The sequence below is a fragment of the Diabrotica undecimpunctata genome, chromosome 7 (assembly GCF_040954645.1).
Source record: "Diabrotica undecimpunctata isolate CICGRU chromosome 7, icDiaUnde3, whole genome shotgun sequence".
Classification (NCBI taxonomy): domain Eukaryota; kingdom Metazoa; phylum Arthropoda; class Insecta; order Coleoptera; family Chrysomelidae; genus Diabrotica; species Diabrotica undecimpunctata.
The window spans coordinates 5,723,465-5,745,037 of NC_092809.1; the positions used below are offsets into that span (position 1 = coordinate 5,723,465).

At 34.3% G+C, this 21,573-nt stretch overlaps 3 protein-coding genes across 4 annotated transcripts in view; 2 read left to right on the forward strand and 1 right to left on the reverse strand.

The window, feature by feature from the left end:
- The window catches only part of sand (potassium two pore domain channel sandman), a 270,481-nt gene that overhangs the window by 205,728 nt on the left and 43,180 nt on the right, over nt 1-21,573 (reverse strand). The gene's annotated exons all lie outside the window — the stretch shown is intronic.
- On the forward strand, nt 14,415-18,554 carry LOC140446153 (uncharacterized). Its single transcript, XM_072538682.1, has one exon. It carries the CDS (start codon nt 14,415-14,417, stop codon nt 18,552-18,554), a length of 4,140 nt encoding a protein of 1,379 aa, XP_072394783.1.
- LOC140446154 (uncharacterized) lies at nt 18,593-19,546 on the forward strand. The gene has a single exon (XM_072538683.1). The coding sequence runs from the start codon at nt 18,593-18,595 to the stop codon at nt 19,544-19,546; it is 954 nt and encodes a 317-aa protein (XP_072394784.1).

Genomic DNA, 21,573 nt, shown 5'->3' on the forward strand with positions numbered 1-21,573 from the left:
CTTATCTATCAGCTCCCCACTCCATATATTCTAGTAGGTGACTTCAATGCTCATAACTTTATGTGGGGGTCAAACCACACTAATGGCAAAGGTAAAACTATAGAAAACGTTATTAATTGCACAGGCTCCTGTCTACTAAATACAGGCTCTAATACGCATCTGAACTTTTCCTCTGGCACATTTTCGGCGATAAATCTTAGTTTTAGCGACCCAAAAACATATACTTCACTAACTTCCTGCTAGCTGTTATTTATTCGCAAACATTGTATACAGTTCATAGTTTTTTATTACACTGTAGTATAATATGTATGTAGAATGCCAAGTGTTTCCTATTTTATTCTGTTGTATTTCTATTCAAGCGTATAATGAACGAGCTTGAAGAGGACAGCGAGGAAAAGGTTAAAACACCTATTGAGATTGGGTAGCAGGCGATATAGCCTAGCAGAAGGCCACAAACTTAGACATAAGATAACCAAAAATATGTTTCAGATAGAATTGTGGAAAGTTTCATAGGACACAACGACTCAGTTTTCAACAATCTACAATCTAGCTTGAGACTTAAACTTTTGATTATATAACTGAAATTGCAAAGCGAATATCTAAGCGACTAAGAACTTTAATAATATTCATACAAAAATTAATTTTTTTAGCTTTACCAGAAATACATCTTTGTATTCCAATTTATTTGCAAGTGAATTTGCTTAGGCCCAATACATTTTTATTACCCTTAGTATATCGCAGAACTTTGCAGCAGCATTTTTTATTTAGATTTCCTTTCATATTCACCATTTTCGGTAATAAAAAGTGTGTAAAGCCTGATCCAGTTTGATCCACTTTTTGAGAAATAAGAATTTCAAAGCATTCAATTCAATTTTCTAAATGAGTCGTTTTATTCGATGAAATTAGGCCCAATTCTGGAGAAAGTAACGTCTTTAGAATAAGTAATGAACAAGGAATTGGATAATAGGCTCCCTATAATCACTTTTTAACTTTATATGCTAAACGGCATTTCTGAAGGGTAAAAAGGGATGGAAGTTGAAGTTTATAACTCTTATACTTATATTAATAACAGCTTTTGACGTTTATGAAGCTTCAAAATTTCTTAAGAACAGTTGTTGTTATTTTAATATCATTCATTAAATATAATATCTTTTTTAGGCATGGCATGTTAAAAAATAGTACATTCCAAAAAGAATTTTTTATGAAATCTAACAATCTTGAATGATTTTATATAACAACTAATTTTTTAACTATAACTTTAACTACTATTGCCTACGATGTCCAAAATTTTTGATAAAGAGGTGCTTTCTAATAAATAAGTTCCATATCCAGATTAGTTATGAATAGAGTCCGGATTTCTAAGCATAATGTTTATAATAATATAAAATAATAAAAGCATGAATACTTTCTTTTTAAATATAAACGAAGTATGCAAAAATAAGTTATTTGGCACCTTTTTTTATGCTGTATAGGCCTTTTTTAAAAGTTTTATTTTTTTTTAATTTGTGTGCTTAACCAACTAACATTTTTTTTTAAATGAAGTTAATGGTTCGTATAGACTGTAAATAATGTTCTATGTATTACCTCAGCACCTTATACTATTCGATAGAAGCATATTGCAAATTAATACAGCCTTTCGGTGGTACAAGTTTTCAATTCCCAACCAAGTAACTTTGGTTTCTTTTTTCAGATATCTTTAACATGCGACAGTTGGTTCTATGTTGCATATTTGCTTCAGGAAGTTTTAGATTATCATAATAGCCACAAAAGAAATAGCTCTTTGTACTTTCATTATCTTAGCGTGAACATTCGATAATATCTCATTTGAATCCATAAAAAGAACAGTAGAAAGAGGAACATTGAAGCCTCACTATTAAAATGAATTTAGTCAATGTTAAAAACCAGAATCATTATCACTAGTATTGGGGAGAACCTGTGGCTGTAACAATAATAAAGAGGTGCCCCAAAGGGAAGTACTATCACCTCTGCTGTGGTCTCTGGTCGTAAATGACCTCCTGACTAAGCTACACAATTCTGGTTTTATAACTTACTTACTTTTAAAGATTACGTAGACGAACTAGTTGTTACAATTAGGGGCAAGCATGACCACACTATATCTAGTCTCATGCAAACTGCTCTTAACGAAATTAAAAGTTGGTGCTCGAAGGAGGTCATCAATATCAACCCCAGAAGACGACTTTAATACCTTTCACAAGAAAACGCAATGTTAATACGCTCCACTACAGGGTCAAATAATAAAACCTGGAGATCTAGTTAGCCTGAAAATGTTGGAAGAAATTCCATTGGATTCTAAGGACAGGCCGACAAATACCATGCCAGTCAAATTTGGCTTTAAAACACCTTTTGAAGTGGTAATAAAAAACCACGAAATGGGTAAAGAAGTTGAACCGTAACTATAAAAAGGTTCACTCGTATAGTATGAGTATGTATCTAAGATAGATGAAATGGTCCAGCTACGCCTAGACTGCGCACAAAAAATACAGACTGGGAATACTTTAAACAAAAATTTATTGAAAGGGTTGACTTATAATTTCCGCCCAAAACAAGGGAAGACCTATACACAGCAGTCGACAACTTTACAAAAAGTATACAGCAATCGACATGGTTAGCTACCCCTTGTTAAATAGCAAATCGCTACAAAAAATCTGTAAATAAATACTTGCGTGAACTAACAACTACAGAAAACATTAATTATTCCTTGTGGACATCTACAAAATAAAAAAAATCTTAACAGCATAACCCATCTATTCAAAAACCTAGCGATGGATGGACAAGAACTGACAACGAAAAAGTCGAAGTATTTGCATATAATAATAATCGATAATTTTACTGAAATATTCCCACAAACCCAACACACCTGTGGAAAATTTACAAAAAAGGCCTGATTTCATTCAAGTAAGTTATCAAATCTACTGACTACCTCTCTGCTTTTTAACATTACAAAAATTGCGTATTTTATATACAATTAGATATCTAGTTAAAAAAAATACCAGAACAAACATTTCAAAAAGAATGTTGATATTCAATTTTAGATTAAAGTAACACTAGACGAAACTCAAAGAGAAAGATTTTTATTATACAGTGATGAGTGTCTTACCACCCGGCAAAATAGCGGAAAGGATAGAAGACAGATTAAGTTGTGACATAGTACGAGATAAGGCTAGTTATTAGACGTGTCTATTTGACTTCAGTCATAATTATACGGATGACCTCGAAAATATTTTATTTTAATAATTTCTGATGTTAGAATAAATTATTAAATATATTAAGATATATTATAGTAAAAAACATGAATTAGTAGCGATTTTAAATTATAAATCTTTAAGTTTATTTAATAATAAGAATAACTCAACTGAAATATTTGACTAAACTAAAGGTCCGAAAACTATTATTGTATGTGAAATTGGAGTAATAGTTAGAGACGTTGTCTATTAACAAGAAAACTGGGGTTTTAAGTATATATTAAGTAACATATTAAGTAACAAGTTTTCGAAAAACTCATTATTTACAATTTATTCTTATTCCAATGTTATAAAATAGGAAAACAAAATATTTCAAATTCAATTCCAGTTTTACAGTCTTCAGTTGTGAATGGAAAATAATCCATTGAAGACTGTTTAATGTCAAGTCCATCACTAAATTATCAGTGTTAATATCAATTCCTCTGTACAGGTAATGATTTTCAAAACAATTGACGACATTGGAATGGATGCGCGCGAACAGCTACCTGCTTTATAGCTAACCAAATCATCAAGCCTTCAAGTTATCAAATAATAACACATCGAGAAGTGTTTTTTTACGGCAAACAGAAACTTTTTATTAAAAAAACAATTCGTGAAAAGGATTTTAACGGTCGAGGAAAAAGTGCAAATTGTTGTCTGGCATGTGAATGGATTATCAGACAACATGATTAGACAACAATTTGTAAATATGTTTCCAAATAGACCGGCTCCAGCACGATCAACAATTCAGTCTATTATACGTAATTTTTTTACTTATGGATCCGTGTTCGATCCAAGAGGAGTTCGCAGACGAAGGATGTAAATCCAGATTTGGAACTAAGGGACACTTTGATTTGTTCAAGTATTGAGCAAAATCCTACCCAATCAACACCTCCTCTCGGAGAACAATGTGGAATTCCAAGATTTAGAGTAGGTGAAATTTTGTAAAGACATCGATACCGTCCCTATAAACTTCATAAATCCAACGAACAATTCCCTGGGGATCAATATAGACGTTTAGAATTTTGTCAAACTGCAATGGAAATGTCACATCAAGATGAACATTTTTTAGAGAACGTTTTGGAATTTCTGCAAAATGAAATTGCCCCAGCCCTTCGTAATTTACCAATACCTTTCGATTCCATATGGTTTCAACACGATGGTTGTCCTGCACATAATTCTCGCATCGTCAGTAAATATCTCAGTGCGGCTTTTCCTAATCGATTGATTAGTGGCCACGGAGATATTTTTTGGCCTGCGATCTTGCACCTTCTGATTTTTTTATTTGGGGATATATCAAGTCTAAACTATATGAGAGATATAACGATGAGAACATCGTGCCTTGAACTCTGATCCATCAGACTTTTATAATTCTTTGGTGACAGTTTGGGTTGTTGTTCTGCTGCTAATGAAGGCTTATTTGAACATATTGTGAATATGTTTATTTACAATATTTTTTTATTTTTGTAGAATTTTTACTTATTTAAACATTCTTTAAAAGTTCTTTTAATTTTAAAGAATTTTTACTTTATTTTCGAAAGTACGACGATACTGTTTTGTCAATAAGATTTTTTGTTTTAACTTTAAACACTTCTAATACTAGTAACGACTGACATAAATGTTTAATGATTCAAAGCAAAATGATCTTTGCATAATTTCAAATTATTAAAAAAAAAAGAAAACCACATGTGGGTTTTGAACTCTAATCGTCTGCGATGTCTGTGTCGCAATGACGAATTCTTACCACTAATCCACGAAGGATTTATAATTGTTCCGTCACAAGAGTGTATGAAACTCCTCAAATCATAGTAGAAATTATTCTTGGTTAATAATTTAAAACTTTAGATTAAATAATCACTATTAATTAAATTATTTTATTCACATTTTTGCTTTATTGTGGTCAATCAGTTTTTACTTTATGCGAAATAAAAAAATGGAAACACGTCACACATTCGAGGTTACTCATAATAATTATGACCGAGGTGATTTAGCTCGAAGCTAACGTCTAAAGGTGTGAGACTATCGATAGTGGTAATGTAATGTAATATAAATTATAGGTTTCTCCGATTATTTCTCACCTCTACGAGTTTCATCTCTTTTTATTTCACAAGGTAACTGTGTTTTCTATCTCTTACGTTAAAAAGCCGGGTGGTAAGACACTCATCACTGTATAAGGAATTCTTATAATCTAACAATCATAAACTTTAATACTATCGCTAAAATTTAAGATACGTGAGATGCAAAAGGGAAGCGTTAAAATAGTTTACTGCTTTGTTCGGACTTCTGTAAAACAATTTCAATATTCTTATACAGTTGCAGATAGTAAAGAATGGATGGAATCAAACTACCAAACATTGAAATTTAATTTAGTTCTCTTTGTTTTATGGAACTTTGAAAAGAAGTTGCAGCATACATATCACTTTAGTAGTTGATCTCGAGAGAAAAGTTCCGTTCGTACAAATAAATAAATAGATAGGGCGACTTTTATTGTGACAGTCTTCTCAATAAGTGAAAAAGGTTTTAATGCTGTTTTAAATTTAATTATTTAAACCTCTACTAATCGATAAAATGCACTGGGTTATATATCAAAGAAATTAGTAAATAAAAAGCCTTTTTCGTGAAACTCTTTGATAAAGGTATCTAACAATTGCTTTTGATAAATTTGGTGATACAAAATGTAATTAACAAAATGTGCAAAAGATTAAAAGTCATTTTGTACTTATAAACAATATATAAACAATTTAAAAAGTCTATTTGATTTTAAATATTAAAGGTGAATGCAAAAGTATATGACTATTTTTTACTCACTGAACTGAATGATTACACTGGTAAACACACAGTTTGCTGCCGGAATTTTTTTACTGTATCTAGGTAAATTGCGATTGGGACCATTTCTTGGTTATATTGAAGATAAAACAAAGAATATCAATGGTAAGAAAAGAGAAAGGCGCCAAACAAAGAAAATGGAATACATATATGTTTAAAAATCCTAAAAAGAAGAATGAGTACCAGCAGAAAATAAAAGTAATATTAAATGAAAGAGGAGAACAAAACAACATTGAAGAAGAATGGAATATCATCAAAACGACAATTACAAATATGGCAAAGGAAACATTAGGTGAAACCTCAAGCCAAAGAAACGAGGAATGGTTTGACCAAGATTGCCAACAAGTAATAAATAGCAAAAATATAGCTAGACAGAAATGTCTACAAAGGGATTCCCGATCGAATAGAAAGGCATATGAAGAACTCAGAAAAGATGCAAAGAAAATATGCAGAAGGAAAAAGAGAGAAATGTTGAATAGAAAAATACAACAAATTACAGATTATAATAACAGAAGAGAGGCTAGAAAATTTTACAAGGAAATCAAGCAATGCACCCAAGGATACATAACAAGATCAACAGTTTGCAAGAACAAAAATGGGGCAATTATCAGCTAGAAAGAGGAAATAATGAAAAGGTGGAAGGAGCATTTTCAAGAGCTGTTAAACCCAGAAAAAAAACAAAACGAAGATGAAGAGATAATTCACCACACAGCAGAACAACTAGTTGAGCAACCAACATTGGAAGAAACGATAAACGTCATAAAACATCTAAAAAATAACAAAGCACCTGGCACAGATGGAATAACTGCAGAACTGATAAAGAATGGTGGACATGCGCTATGGAGGCGTATCCATAAACTAATCGACCGCATATGGACACTAGAAGTCATCGCAGAAGATTGGAAAGTGGGAATCATACTTCCTATGTACTAAGGGGGAGACAAACGACTGTGCAAAAATTATAGGGGCATAACAGTTTTAAATGTCATTTACAAGATATTATCAGGAATTATATATAGCCGCCTGGAATCGTTTTCGGAGGAGATGATTGGTGAATACCAATGTGGCTTCAGACCAAAGAGGTCAACTATAGACCAAATACATATGTTAAGAGGTATACATGAAAAATGTGTTGAATATAACATACCTATTTACAACCTGTATATCGATTTCAAACAGGCGTTTGATGGAGTAGATCGACAAAAGATGTTAAAGCACCTATCTATGTTAGGGATACCCAATAAGTTGGTTAAACTTATACGAATGACTCTGGAGGGTTCCAAAGCTATGGTGAGAATAGATGGAGATATGACGCAGGCCTTTGATATTGAAAATGGAGTTAGACAAGGGAATGCCTTATCAACAACACTTTTTAATCTAACTTTAGAAGCTGTTGTTAGAAAACTGGATATAAACGGCTGTATTAATACAAGATCTATGCAAATATGCGCATATGCGGATTATGTTGCCATAATAAGCCGCAACAAAAGAATATTAAGTGAAAAAGTTATAGAACTGAAACGAGAAGCTGCTACGTTTGGTCTATATATAAATGAAAGCAAAACAAAATATATGGAGTGCACAAAATCGAATGAATATGAGAATCTGAAGGTAGACAACCATACCTACAAATATGCCTCCACTTTTCCCTACCTAGGCTCAATAATAAATGACAACAACATCAGTCAAGAAATACAAGCACGGATTCTTAGCGGTAATAAGTGCTTTTATGCATACAAAGACTTAATGAAAAGTAAGTTACTGAATCGTGAGTCTAAGCTGAGAATCTACAAAACAGTAATTAGACCAGTGGTCACATATGGATGTGAAACGTGGACCCTCTCGACCACTGATGAAAATCAACTGAGAATATTTGAGCGCAAAATACTAAGGAAGATATTTGGACCAACCCAATGCAGCGATAGTTCGTGGAGAATTAAAATGAACCACGAGCTGGATGAACTAATGCAGAGCGCAGATATTGTTAGATTTGTAAAATCACAAAGACTAAACTGGCTTGGTCACCTAGAAAGAATTCCAGATAATCGAGCTGTAAAAGTAGTCCAGAGATGGAAGCCTCAAGGAAACAGAACAAGAGGAAGGCCCCGTAAAAGATGGATAGACGACGTAGAGAGGGATCTTAAAACCATGAACATCAGGCAGTGGCGAAGGAAAGTATCCGACAGGGCAGAATGAAAGAACATTGTTAAGCAGGCCAAGACTCACAAAGGGTTGTAGCGCCATTAGAAGAAGAAGAAGAAGAGGTAATTTGGGTATGCTGAATCTAAAAATACCACCAGATTGGCTCCATCAGATCGTTTTCAGAAAATACGACAACAGATCACGTTTCTAACATATAGGGTAATTTAACCTACATATATGTAGTGCTGCTACCCATCAAATAAACAAAACACGAATAAAAAGTAAGATATTTATTGTCCAACAATATACTTACAAAAATCATCACACATATCTGCTAAGCTAACCAGCATTGCAGCAAAAATGTTATTCGGCGTCACCTAACAACTTTCTTTTATAGGATTTTCTTGCAAAGGCTTTAAAAGGCCAATAGTCCGTCATCATGTGAGTATCCGATCCCTCCTGATACCTCTCTTCCATCGTTTTGATATCTTGGTGGAAACGTTTCCCTTGTTCTTCACTAACGTCATTAAGATTTTCTGGAAAACGGTCTAAGTGGCTGTGGAGATAATGAATTTTAATACTCATGTGACAATCGTGTTTACTATAATTGTTGAAGATTTCTTTCACTATATCCCGATAATTTTCCAATTTATTTTTTCCAAGAAAATTTTCCGCAACTTTCACAAAGGAGCGCTATGCATTACATTCAATTTCAGTCATCAATTCCGTAAAATGTGAATCTTTAATAAGTAGTCGTATCTGAGGCCCTTTAAATATTTTAGCTTTAAATGTCTCTATACTAAGTGCAGGAATTTAGCTGGACAAGTATTCAAAACCAGGACGATTCTGGTCTAGGGCCTTTACAAATTGTTTCATCAGCTCTAGTTTAATATGTCACGGAGGTAATAATATTTTCTCTAAGTCGACCAATGCTTCGTTAACTACGTTAGCTTCTCCTTGAACTTAAGCATCTCTCGAACGCCATTTTTTGGTCTTGTTTCTTAGCTCTGCTATTCCAAAGATACAGGAAACAAGGATATTTTGTATAACCACCTTGTTGTCTCAGGAAAAAGTTAATGTTACTTACTGTTGACTGCGTTATGGGTCTTTCTGGATATTTATCATTAAATAAATTACACACTTCCATCTGAGTTCGCGATTTGTTCGTGATATTTTCTAAGCGCATATCACTCAAATTATATCCGTTAGACCCCAAATGTTTTGTGTAAAAAGTAGCGAAAATAGCAAATATTCAACTGTGAATAAATTACGAGAATTAACTGGCTTTAACTCATTACTGTTTAACTGTACATAGAACATAGACATACCCTTTGGTATATTCGTATTCGTAGCCAGTATAACAGTATTTGAAAACCAGAATTTACGATCAATGTATCCTCCCTATACTCACATATAGTTCACAGACGTGGACACTCACCAAGTCCAATATGGATAAAATAGTAAAAGCACAAAGAGCGATGGAAAGATCAATGCTCGGGGTGAGACTTATAGACAAAAAAACAAACAAATGGATTAGAAGCAAAACGAAAGTAAAAGACGCAGGAGAACATGCTGCCAAATTAAAATGGAGCTTTTCAGGAGACAATGCCCGACTAAAGGATAAGAGATGGAACCACGAAATACAACAGTGGAGGCTATGGTTAGGAAAGAGAAGCAGAGGAAGACCACAAATGAGATGGGCTGATGATATTAAGAAGATCGGAGGACACAACTGGAAGCAAGTGGCGCAAAATAGAAAACACTGGATTGATTTGGAGGAGGCCTATATCCAAAGTTGGATTACTGAAGGCTAAAGAAGAAGAAGAAGAAGAAGAAGCCAGTGAAGTCGCGTTGGTAGTACGTCACGACGCCGGGACACCGAGTCTCGATAGAGGACCGATATAAACTGGGTGCGTTTCGTTCGCTGTCTCGTGATGGATTGTTTACTTCTTCGTATAAAATAGTCAGAAACCTTCTGGTCATGTTTCTAGGTGGTCCGTAGGGCAAGAAAGTCAAGCGTTCACCAATAAATCATTCTACTGTATTGCGATTTTGAATGACAATAATTTTAACTAAATGGTCACAGAAATATGACACTTAACAGCAGTTTCTGCATTTGTGACACAAAAATAACAAAAGAGAAAGTCAAATTCTCTCAACAAAAAATGTGTTTAAGCGAGTTTAAGAATGAGATTTTACTGTTTAACAGGAAAAATTATATTTTAAAGCAAAGTCGTTAGAATATACCATTAAATTGGATCATATTACCGCACAGTAAAGGAAAGTAAAAAAAAAATGTAAAATATGAAAATAAATACTACATACTTTCCCAAACACACAGTACATATTATACTTTTTTGTATCACCTTTTATAATGAAATTTTGTTGTAGAATTTAGAACATAATACTTAAAAATCGACGTGTTTAGGATTTTTTTAAAAAGGCTTTTAATTTAGGAAATATTGAATTTATTCCATACTTTATGGACACACCGTGTAAGTGACACGTACAAAGACCTATACAAGTTCATATTATGTTTTTAACGTTAAAATCGTAAGATTGTTCTTAATAAAAAAAATGCTCGAACTTGTCTTAAAAAGTTTTTTAAGTCCTAAAAAAATTTAGGTAAAATACACAGGTATTAAATATTTCTTAATTACACAGGTATTACTAAATGAATATTTGGGTTATTAAATAATATGAAAAATATATGAACAATCATAGAATAAGTTTTTAAGTTAACTTCGCTCCAGAGTTGGTAAAAACTACTCTGCATTTAATCACCTTATTTTAATTAGTTGAGGCATAACAATCAAACCGACATTTCTCTTTTAGCCGCAAGCCGGATTTCGTAGTTCTCCTTAACCACAAATGTAGACGGAAACGCAATTTCTTAGTCTGGCAAATTTTATGAGTGAGATTCCCCTTCCGGAAGATGACAAAGGCAAAAGGGTAAGTAGATACAATTTGGGGTGTGAAAATTAGATGTTTTTACATACGCTCTCTCTAAATGCGAATTCTTTTGAAGTTCCTTGGGTTTTTGTGCGTTACAACTCCAGAGACCTTAGTAGTAGAGTAGCTACAACGTAGAAACTTTTGAGCTGGAATAAGGGGACTTGAAAAGTTTGAGTTTGGTCTACATATTTAGATGGGTGTTTCTGAATGTTTACTATCAAATATTTATGTATCACAGTATATATTTTGTACATTTAATATGTATTATCCTAAATAAAGTGATTAGAGTTTAATAAAATTATAAAAAATATTTGACTGTAATAAAACAAGTAATTTTCTTTCTCCCATTTATGGCTAGGATTTACACAAAATGATATTTTATTCTGTTGTACAACTTTTATAACAAACAAATCACGTTTAGAAAATCGCTGTACTTTTGCGTAAATTCGTCCAGCGTAATTCTAGTTTGGCAATTCATTTGTTGGGAAAGAAGAAGTTGAAGAATTCTTTAGCAAGTACCTCTGCAACGGTAGCAGCTTCTTGATTTAGTATCGCATAGGCCTCAGTTTTTCGTAAAATAATCCAAGACTACTAGAATATATTTATTTCCATCATACGTTTCTGGAAATGGACCTGCTGTCTTTCCATAGGACTACTAACATTGTAGTGTTTAATGGGTGCCTCATTTTTAACAACTTAAACATTACTGGTTGCACACAGTTTACATTTCCGGCACCATCTTCTTATATCATATTTACAGTTCATCCAATAAAACCATTCTCGAACCTTTTTCAGAGACTTCGTAATATCAAATTGTCCACCTAATGCAACGTCATGCAACTGACGCAATACTTCTAACAGTTTACTTTTAGGTACAGTCAACTGAAGCTTAGATTCTGTACCATCATCGTTCTTAAAGGTTCTATACAAAAGATTATCTTTTATTACTAAGCAATTTCATTGGCTCCACTAGGACTTGACTTCTGGACTACATCCACTAGTGTCTTGCTAAGAAGGTTTCCCACTTCGACTCATCCAATCCAATACTCTCTTTATACATTGAACATCTGCTTGGGTGTCTTGTAGCTGTTAAGGCTGTCATTGATCATTAATGGCGTTGTTTCGTCTTACGGGGATAACTCATTCCTCTAATTTAAGATATCGATTACAATTTGCACTGCATGGCCGTCTTGACCAAGCATCCGCATTTGAATTAACTTTTTCAGCCCGTAGATCGCAGCGTGAAAACTGCTCTACCAGGTACAACACTCTACAAGTACGTAAGTCGTCTACCGACAATTCCGAGTTCCAACATCGAAAAAATTATAATACCTATGTTCGTCCGTCTAAAGATCAACTCTAATCTCAACGGAAATAAGGGCTCGTGCGACAATCGTAGCGAACTACGATTGCCTAGTAAAGTCACATTGTTTTGGGCCTTTCGACTCTCGGAACTCCAAGAGATATCGTTGCCACCTTTGTCTAGAAAGGATATGGCCTTAGAGCCATTCAGGCATAATCCCACAGATGTTAGCTTCGCGCCATTACCCGCTCGAGTAAGTGCGTCAACCAAATGTCTGAACCTGCGGTTCGTCTCGTACTGAGCAGGATTACTGTCGCAACGACGAGTCATCAGTAGGGTAAAAGCTAACCTAAAGTTTATCATTTTGTTCGTCACCTTTTTCAGAAGTTCTTACTGAATAGCTCCGTAAAGCTTGACTAGCTATTTTGTGTTCCAAATCAATAGCGAGCGCTTCATCTAAAACATTCGGTCTTGCTATTTGTAAATCTTTCTGTAGTTCACTACTTTTTAACGCATTGACGAAGGTATGACTAATATTATGCCTCTGTGCCAATTTTGATACCAATTTATAAATATACAGGAAAACTATTAGCAAAAAAGAAAAACAAAAATGAACTTTAACACCCTGTATCTTTTTTCTCAGCAACATTTTATTAAGGCATATTTGGCCCAATAGCCATATTTTGGTCCAAATAACCTGTCCTTAGTCTATGTCCCAATAGTTATGACTCACCCTGTATACATTTCTTTACTTAATTCAAGTTCCTATTTTATAAGTTACCCAATAATCCGGAAACTTTCTTTCTGGCTAAGAAATTTAAGAGAGTTGTTACTTATAAATTTTCCTTTTACTCGTCTAATACGAATCCTTATAAACACATAACCATGATAATAATTGTCAATCTCCGATTAAACAAAGAAAACAAGTTGGTCCCTTCTTTTTTTTTATTTTTTTGAAGCAATAAAATATATATTGATTATATGCACATCTGATAAACGATTAATTATTAAAAATGATAGTTAATGTTTGACCATTTTAGCAATAATCTGAACTAGTGTTTTACGTCATTTCAGATAAAAAACGAGTGTCAGTAAATCATACTCCAAATTATATAATGCAGTTGTACGCGCCAATCTCCCCTACTTGACTTTAAATTCGGTGCGCATAGATGCTACGCACTTCAGTCAGAGTCAGAGTTCACGTTCAGAACTAAAGACATATAAAATCATTGTGCTATCTTTAATGCAATAAATACAAAGCATTTATAGTGCAGTTTTATTTTAATTCAGCAAATACAGAACATTCCAAGCGTAAGCTACATATTTTGGTCCTTCGATTCAAATAATACACACGTCCACAGTTAATTAATTAATAAATAATACAAATACAATAATACATAGTGATTGTGAAGTGACGCCAAGCCGAAAAAACCATTAAAAACAAGGACATTTAAACCCATATACAGAACCAGTTCCAGCCGATCAGCCAATTCAAGGTTCAGCATTCAAGAGCGGTGCGCTGTATCGATATTCATCTGGACGACAACGACTTCATCTGGGCTTCTAGCGACTAGAATACGATAACGACTAGAAGGCCATACACTCAATCATATTGGCAGCAAAACTGTAACGTATCACTTATTCAATAAGAGCTACATTCCCTACTACCTTTCATTCCTATACCAAAATTAAAAATTTGCATTCTTTGTTTTCATATTATTTCACGATTTACGGTATATATTTTACCATCATATTAAATATTACGCAGACATATTTAATACAAATAGTCAATTATTTATTTCTCGTATTATTTTAGGATATATTTTACTATTATTAAATATTATTACAAAGAGGCATATTCAATACATAAATAGTCCAGTTTTATTTGCATTCTTACAAAGCAGTTGTTGATTTATTTAATATTTACATATTTGTTTTTAATAAAAATGGAATCAGCACAAGATTTAAAAAGACTTCGTGTTAAGCGAGGTGGTTTGAAAGCTCGTTTAACAAATTTTCAGACATATGTAAATAAATGCATGTCTCAAATTGATTCATTTGACGATAGGGACTTAAAAAACAGAATTGTACATATTGAAAGTCTACTAGCTGAATATTCAGTTATGCAGGTAGAGATTGAATGCTTGGTAGAGGAAGAGGACTTGCAAAACGAATATAAAACACGCGAAACCTTTGAAAATGATTTTTATTCGATACTTGCACAAGCGCAAGCCCTGATTAAGGAAAATAGCACAGATAATGCAAGTTCCATTGAGAATTCAAATAACAACAAATTCGATTTTTCAGATGTAAAGTTGCCAGCCATCAATTTGCCAACATTTTCAGGCGAATCAGGTGATTGGCTACAATTTAGAGATTCATTTGACAGTTTGATAAATAACAATAGTTCAATTAGTAATGTACAGCGGTTTCATTATTTAAAGAGATCTTTACAGGGCGAAGCATTCGAAATTATTGCAAACATGCAGGTCACACATGATAATTTTCCAATAGCTTGGGATTTATTGTGTGACCAATATACAGATAAAAGGGCATTGTTACATGTACATACCAAGGCCTTATTCGACATTCATCCAATAAAAAAGGAATCTTCAAAAGGTTTAAGCCACTTGGTAGATCACGTAAAAATGCACTTAAGATCTTTAAGGTCATTAGGACAGCCTACAGAGTCATGGGATACTCTAATTATATATTTGGTGTATACCAAGCTCGATCCAATTACAATTAGAGAATGGGAATCTAAAGATTCAATGAACGATTCACCCAATTTAGAAGTTTTTCTTTCATTTTTAAAGCAAAAGTCAAAAATGCTCAAAAAAATGGAGGACAAACATACAGAGGCGAATTCAACCCAAAACATAAGGGCACAGCCATCCAAATCACCAACAGTATCTAGTAATAGATTAAATTCTCATGTTCAGAGAAGTTTTCATACTTCAAACCATACCTGTTCATCATGCAATGCTCCAAATCACAAAATTTATACATGTACAAAATTTCTAAAGTTGTCTGTACCTGAACGAATCGATTTAGTAAAAAAGTCCAATTTGTGCATTAACTGTCTAAATCGTGGGCATCAATTAAACAGTTGCAATTTTGGTCATTGCAAAAAATGCACTGTGAAGCATCATTCTCTGTTGCATGATACAAAACCTTCTACATCTGAGACACATGCACAACAGTCTCTCTTCACATTCAGTTTAAGTTCGAAACAAGTACTTTTATCTACTGTTTTATTAGAGGTTGTTGATACAAAGGGAAATCGTCATGACTGCAGAGCACTTTTAGATCCAGGGAGCCAGTCGAACTTTATTAGTTCAAATTTATGTCATAAACTTGGATTACCGAGAAAGCCTACAAATATTACAATTTCAGGGGCATTTAAGGTGGAATCTACAATTCAATCCATTTGTGAAATTCAGATTTTCTCTAAAAACACTCCATTTACAGCTCCTCTAGTCTGTTTAGTAGCTCCAGAAATATGCGATGTCGTACCTGAAGCTCCTATTGACCCGATGTGTCTTTCGATACCTTCATGTCATAAATTAGCAGATCCTGATTTTCATATTCCCAAACAAATTGATCTTCTCATAGGTGCTGATTTGTTTTGGGAAACATTATGCATAGGACAAATTCGTCTTAAACCTTCAGGTCCATTTCTTCATAAAACTAAGTTCGGTTGGATAGTGAGTGGGCCACTTACAAAACCTCTTCTTTCAGACAAATCAAGCTCTTCTCAAAGGCATTCCCAAAACTTAAGCATACAAACTCAGCTTTCTCGCTTTTGGGAAATAGAGGAGTGTGCTGAGTTAATTCAGTCTCCAGAAGAAAAATCTTGTGAGCATATGTTTACTTCAACTCATTACAGAGACAATGAAGGTCGTTTCGTGGTCTCAATACCTTTGAAGGAACCTGTTTCTAGACTAGGTGACTCAAAATCTATTGCTCTTCAACGGTTTTATAGTCTAGAACGTAAACTTCAGCGGAATGTACAATTTCGAGATCTATACATTTCATTTATGCGAGAGTATCAAGACTTAGGACACATGTCCCAGGTAGAAACGTCGAATCACACAACACAGTTCTTCTTGCCACATCATGGAGTACTAAAGGAAGATTCACTTACAACCAAACTGCGAGTTGTGTTCGATGGTTCTTGTTCCTCATCTTCAGGCTGGTCATTAAACGACATTCAAATGGTAGGACCAACCATTCAAAATGATCTCTTTCACATTTTACTTCGCTTCAGGCAACATAAATATGTCGTTTCAGCTGATATATGTAAAATGTATCGGCAAGTTTCAATTCATCCTCCACAAAGAAATCTTCAGCAGATCTTGTGGAGAGAAAAGCCTTCAGATCCTCTTTTGGAATTTCAATTAAATACCGTTACATATGGCACCTCTTCCGCGTCATATCTAGCCATAAGATCTATTTTTCAGCTTGCTTTAGAAAATATGAGTGCATCTCCAGCTTCTTCCAAGGTCATCCAAAACGACTTCTACGTAGACGATCTACTTACAGGCTCTGATTCATTAACAGAGCTGTCCAATATTTGCAAGGAAGTATCTTCAATCCTCAAACAAGGTTGTTTCGAACTGCGGAAGTGGATCTCTAACGAACCTCAAGCTCTTATGCATATTGCGGATTCCAATGTGCAACTTAACACATTGAACTTAGGTTCCAAGGAAAATGCGAAAACTTTAGGCATATTTTGGTCATCTTCGTCTGATGTCCTAACTTACAATTCAGAGGTTTTAGTGGACAGCTCCTGGAAAACTATTACAAAACGTCTAATTCTATCCAGTGTCTCTCAAATTTTTGATCCATTGGGCTTACTAAGTCCTTGCGTTATCATAGCAAAAATTCTTCTTCAGAAACTCTGGATGGAACGTTTATCTTGGGATGAGTCTGTCCCAGCATACATTCATACAATATGGGTAAATCTACGCGATGAGCTTAATAATATTAATAATTTCACAATTCCTAGACATGTAAGATGCATCAACCCTGTCCTTACTGAACTCCACACCTTTTGTGATGCAAGTGAGAAGGCCTATGGTGCCTGCGCATACATTCGAACAATTGACCTTCAAGGCAACATTCATGTTCATCTGCTTTGTGCCAAATCTAAGGTGAGTCCAATCAAGGCTCTTACAATTCCTCGATTGGAGTTATGCGGTGCTCTTATAGCCGCCAAATTGTCTCATCATATTCAAAGGGCTCTCACAGTATCGTTTAGCAGCATATTTCATTGGACAGATTCCACAATAGTCTTGGGTTGGATAAACTTGTCATCTTCTTCACTAAAAACATTTGTTGCAAACAGGTTATCTGAAATTCAGAGCAAGACTTTATGTACAAATTGGTACCATGTGAATTCGTCTTCGAACCCTGCCGATCTATTGTCGCGTGGTGCCACTCCGACTTCACTAATGTCATCTACCTTATGGTGGCATGGTCCAGACTGGCTTTCACTTTCATCGGTGAAATGGCCCATTGCTTCAGCTTTCGAAAAAACAGAACTTCCTGACATCAAAACCTCCCAAGTGCTACAAATGACGACAAGAGTTTCTTCAATAATAGACATTGAGCGATTTTCAAAATTTTCAAGACTTCATCGCTCTATGGCATTTTGCTTACGTTTCATTCATAATCTTAAACCAGGTAACGATAAGTTTCATGGGCCATTGAGCAGTGAAGAACTTTCAAATGCATTAAACATTCTTTCAAAGATAATTCAAGCTGAGCATTTCAGCTCAGAAATAAACTTGTTGAGTAAATCCTGCAAAATAAGAAAAGGTTCTATTAAATTTCTTTCACCATTTTTGGATGACAATGGTATCTTGCGAGTTGGAGGTAGACTCAAACATTCCCCATGGTCATTTGAAAAACGCCATCCTATTCTACTTCCCAAGGATTCTCATTTCACTAAATTACTTTTATACATGAACATAGGAGGCTTCTTCATTCAGGTCCCAACCATCTACTTTCATCTATCAGGGATAAGTTTTGGCCAATTTCAGGCCGCAATATTGCTCGAAAAACAGTACATAATTGCATAACATGTTTCAAGGCAAAACCTTCTTTTCAAACCCCTACAATGGGTGATCTGCCCAAGGAACGGGTTACTCAAACGTTTCCTTTTCATTCAACCGGTGTAGACTACGCTGGGCCCTTTTTACTAAAGGATAGGAAGGGTCGCGGGTGCAAAACGTTTAAGGCTTGGGTTTGCCTCTTTATATGTCTTACAACCAAGGCTATACATCTTGAAATAGCTACAAGTCTTACTTCCGAAGCATTCATTGCCTGCCTCAAACGCTTTATAGCTAGAAGAGGGCGGCCTTTACAATTATTTTCAGATAATGGCACTAATTTTATAGGAGCCAAGAGTGAGTTAGATGAAATTTCAAGTTTTTTAACTAATAACAAAACTGAACTAGCCTCATTTTGTGCAAATGATAAAATAGCTTGGAAATTTATTCCAGCAAATTCTCCACATTTCGGGGGAATTTGGGAGGCAGGAATAAAGTCAATGAAGGTTCATTTACGACGAACAATGAAAAACAACTTACTCATTTTCGAAGAATTTCAAACACTTTTAGTTCAAGTAGAGTCAGTATTAAATTCCCGACCACTCTCACCTCTTAGTTCCAATCCTAATGATTTTAATCCTATCACACCAGCTCATTTTCTTATCGGGAGACCATTCACATCATTACCAGAGCCCGATCTTACGGACATATCTACAAACAGGTTGTCTCGATATCAACATCTTCAAATGATGCACCAGCACATATGGCATCGCTGGTCCAAAGAATACATGGGAGAGTTGCAGCAACGTCAGAAATGGTTTTCTGACCCTCCACCCAACATACAAGTAGGACAATTAGTTCTAATCAAGGACATACGTTTTCCACCTCTATGTTGGCCATTAGGCCGTGTGACAGCCATTCATCCAGGACAAGATGGTGTAACTCGTGTAGTAACAGTGAAAACAGCCCGCGGAGAATACAAACGTGCGGTTAAAAACATTTCGCCATTACCGAACATTTAAATTTTCATTTTAGTTAAGGACTTACAATTACATTCTCTTTAGTTCATAACATTTTGATTTTATTTTTATAATTTGTATATACATAATTTGTGTAATGTATTGAAATGTATTTCAAGGCGGGGAGCATGTACGCGCCAATCTCCCCTACTTGACTTTAAATTCGGTGCGCATAGATGCTACGCACTTCAGTCAGAGTCAGAGTTCACGTTCAGAACTAAAGACATATAAAATCATTGTGCTATCTTTAATGCAATAAATACAAAGCATTTATAGTGCAGTTTTATTTTAATTCAGCAAATACAGAACATTCCAAGCGTAAGCTACAGCAGTCTTAATCCACTAAAAAGTTGACCATAAAGCTGCAGTCGGAAATCTATCCAAGTATATAGGTCAAACATTCAAAGACTGTGTGTTGTTCTGGAATCTCAAGCGTCGACCCTCTCATTTCATTCAAAACTTCAAAGTTCAGTTCAAACTCACAAATGCAGAGTAGTTGAGAAGATTGTGCCATTAAGTCCCGTACATATCAAATAATTATTTTATGTTATGAAGGTTAGAAATGTATGCAGAATTCAGTTTAATCATGTACACTAAATTTTTAAATTAAAGAAATATAAGAAACAGCTAATATCAGTTGTAATTTTATTAAAAAAAATCTGTGAACTTAAGACGATAAGACCAACTCGTTAAGTTCGATCTGCGTAAACAGTTTAGTCCCTATATTTTCTGTAGTACATTGAAACTCTTTATCATCTTGCCCATCTAGCTCTGAATGTACATCAAAAACAATTTAGTTTATACATAATGTAAATCATTGGGAGGTTCTGGAACCTGCAAATCTTCATCGTGCCTTACTGGTCAGATCGCGAAATATTATGGCCAGTAATGGCCAGGAATATTAATACTGTCAAAGTAGCCAAAGATAAGTCCGTTAGAATAAAAAAAGAGTCTCTTTTAAATGAGATATTTGAAATTAAAAGTCACACTAAATTTTCTATTCTTTTTCACCCCTGTATTTTACTAAAATAAACCATATAGAAGTTTTCCGGGACTTTCGACCCTCGGTAATAATGTAATATTTCATTCTGCGTTTACATTTTTCAAAAATACTTATTAGTTGTCTCAGGATTCGAAAAAAATGAATGCATTTAAAAAGCATTACACTCTTAAAGAGTAGTGTTACAGAGAGTATCAATGATGATAACTTGTCATCGGAGGTTGCATTACAAAGATATATATTTCACCATAGAAACTCCATACATGATTCCACAGGTGTTACACCTTCAGGTGTTATTTTTAAACGTAAGATTAGAAATTGTTTTTATTTGTTATTGGAAAATAAAGCTCAGAAATTGTTACATGTAAAAATGTAAAGGGAAGAAAACTTTGTAAAAGGGATAGAATGTTAGTAAGCGATTATATGTATCCTAATAAGAGGAAATGGGTAGAAGAAGTTATAAATGGGGTTTTAGGAGATAGACATTATATTTGTGAAATTGTTAATGAAAATATATTTTGAAAGCGTCATATCGATCAAATATTGAAAGGAAAAGGAGCCATGAGTATTTCTTCCTACCAATTCCTCTTTTTCCGTTGATCTTTCCGTTAAGTATCAATCGCATTATCCTGTATCTGCTTCCTCTTATTATATGCCCCAGATATTCGAATTTTTTTTTTATCATCTTTATTAGGTTGCCTTCACCTTGACCTACTCTATTCAAGATAATTTCATAAAATTTTAAACATATGTTTATATTACACAAAAAATATGACAAAACTGTTACGGTAGGCTATGTTCATTGCCCTAACCTAATCATTTACCAAAATGTTATATAAAGTTACTCATATATCCTTATTCTCTACAATATCCACTATATCCTCCACTATATCCTCATTCCCCCAGTCCTCCCCTTCCGTGCTTATACCACCACTTAGTTTCTCGATACAATGTGCTAGAAAGAGAAAGAACGAACAAGCTTAAGAGATTCTTGTCGTCAGTCTGTATGCTAGGTCTGTGTTAATTGTTA

Bases quoted from the DNA above. Each gene is read 5' to 3' on its own strand.
- LOC140446153 (XM_072538682.1), top strand. From the start codon at position 14,415: ATGGAATCAGCACAAGATTTAAAAAGACTTCGTGTTAAGCGAGGTGGT.
- LOC140446154 (XM_072538683.1), top strand. From the start codon at position 18,593: ATGGGTGATCTGCCCAAGGAACGGGTTACTCAAACGTTTCCTTTTCAT.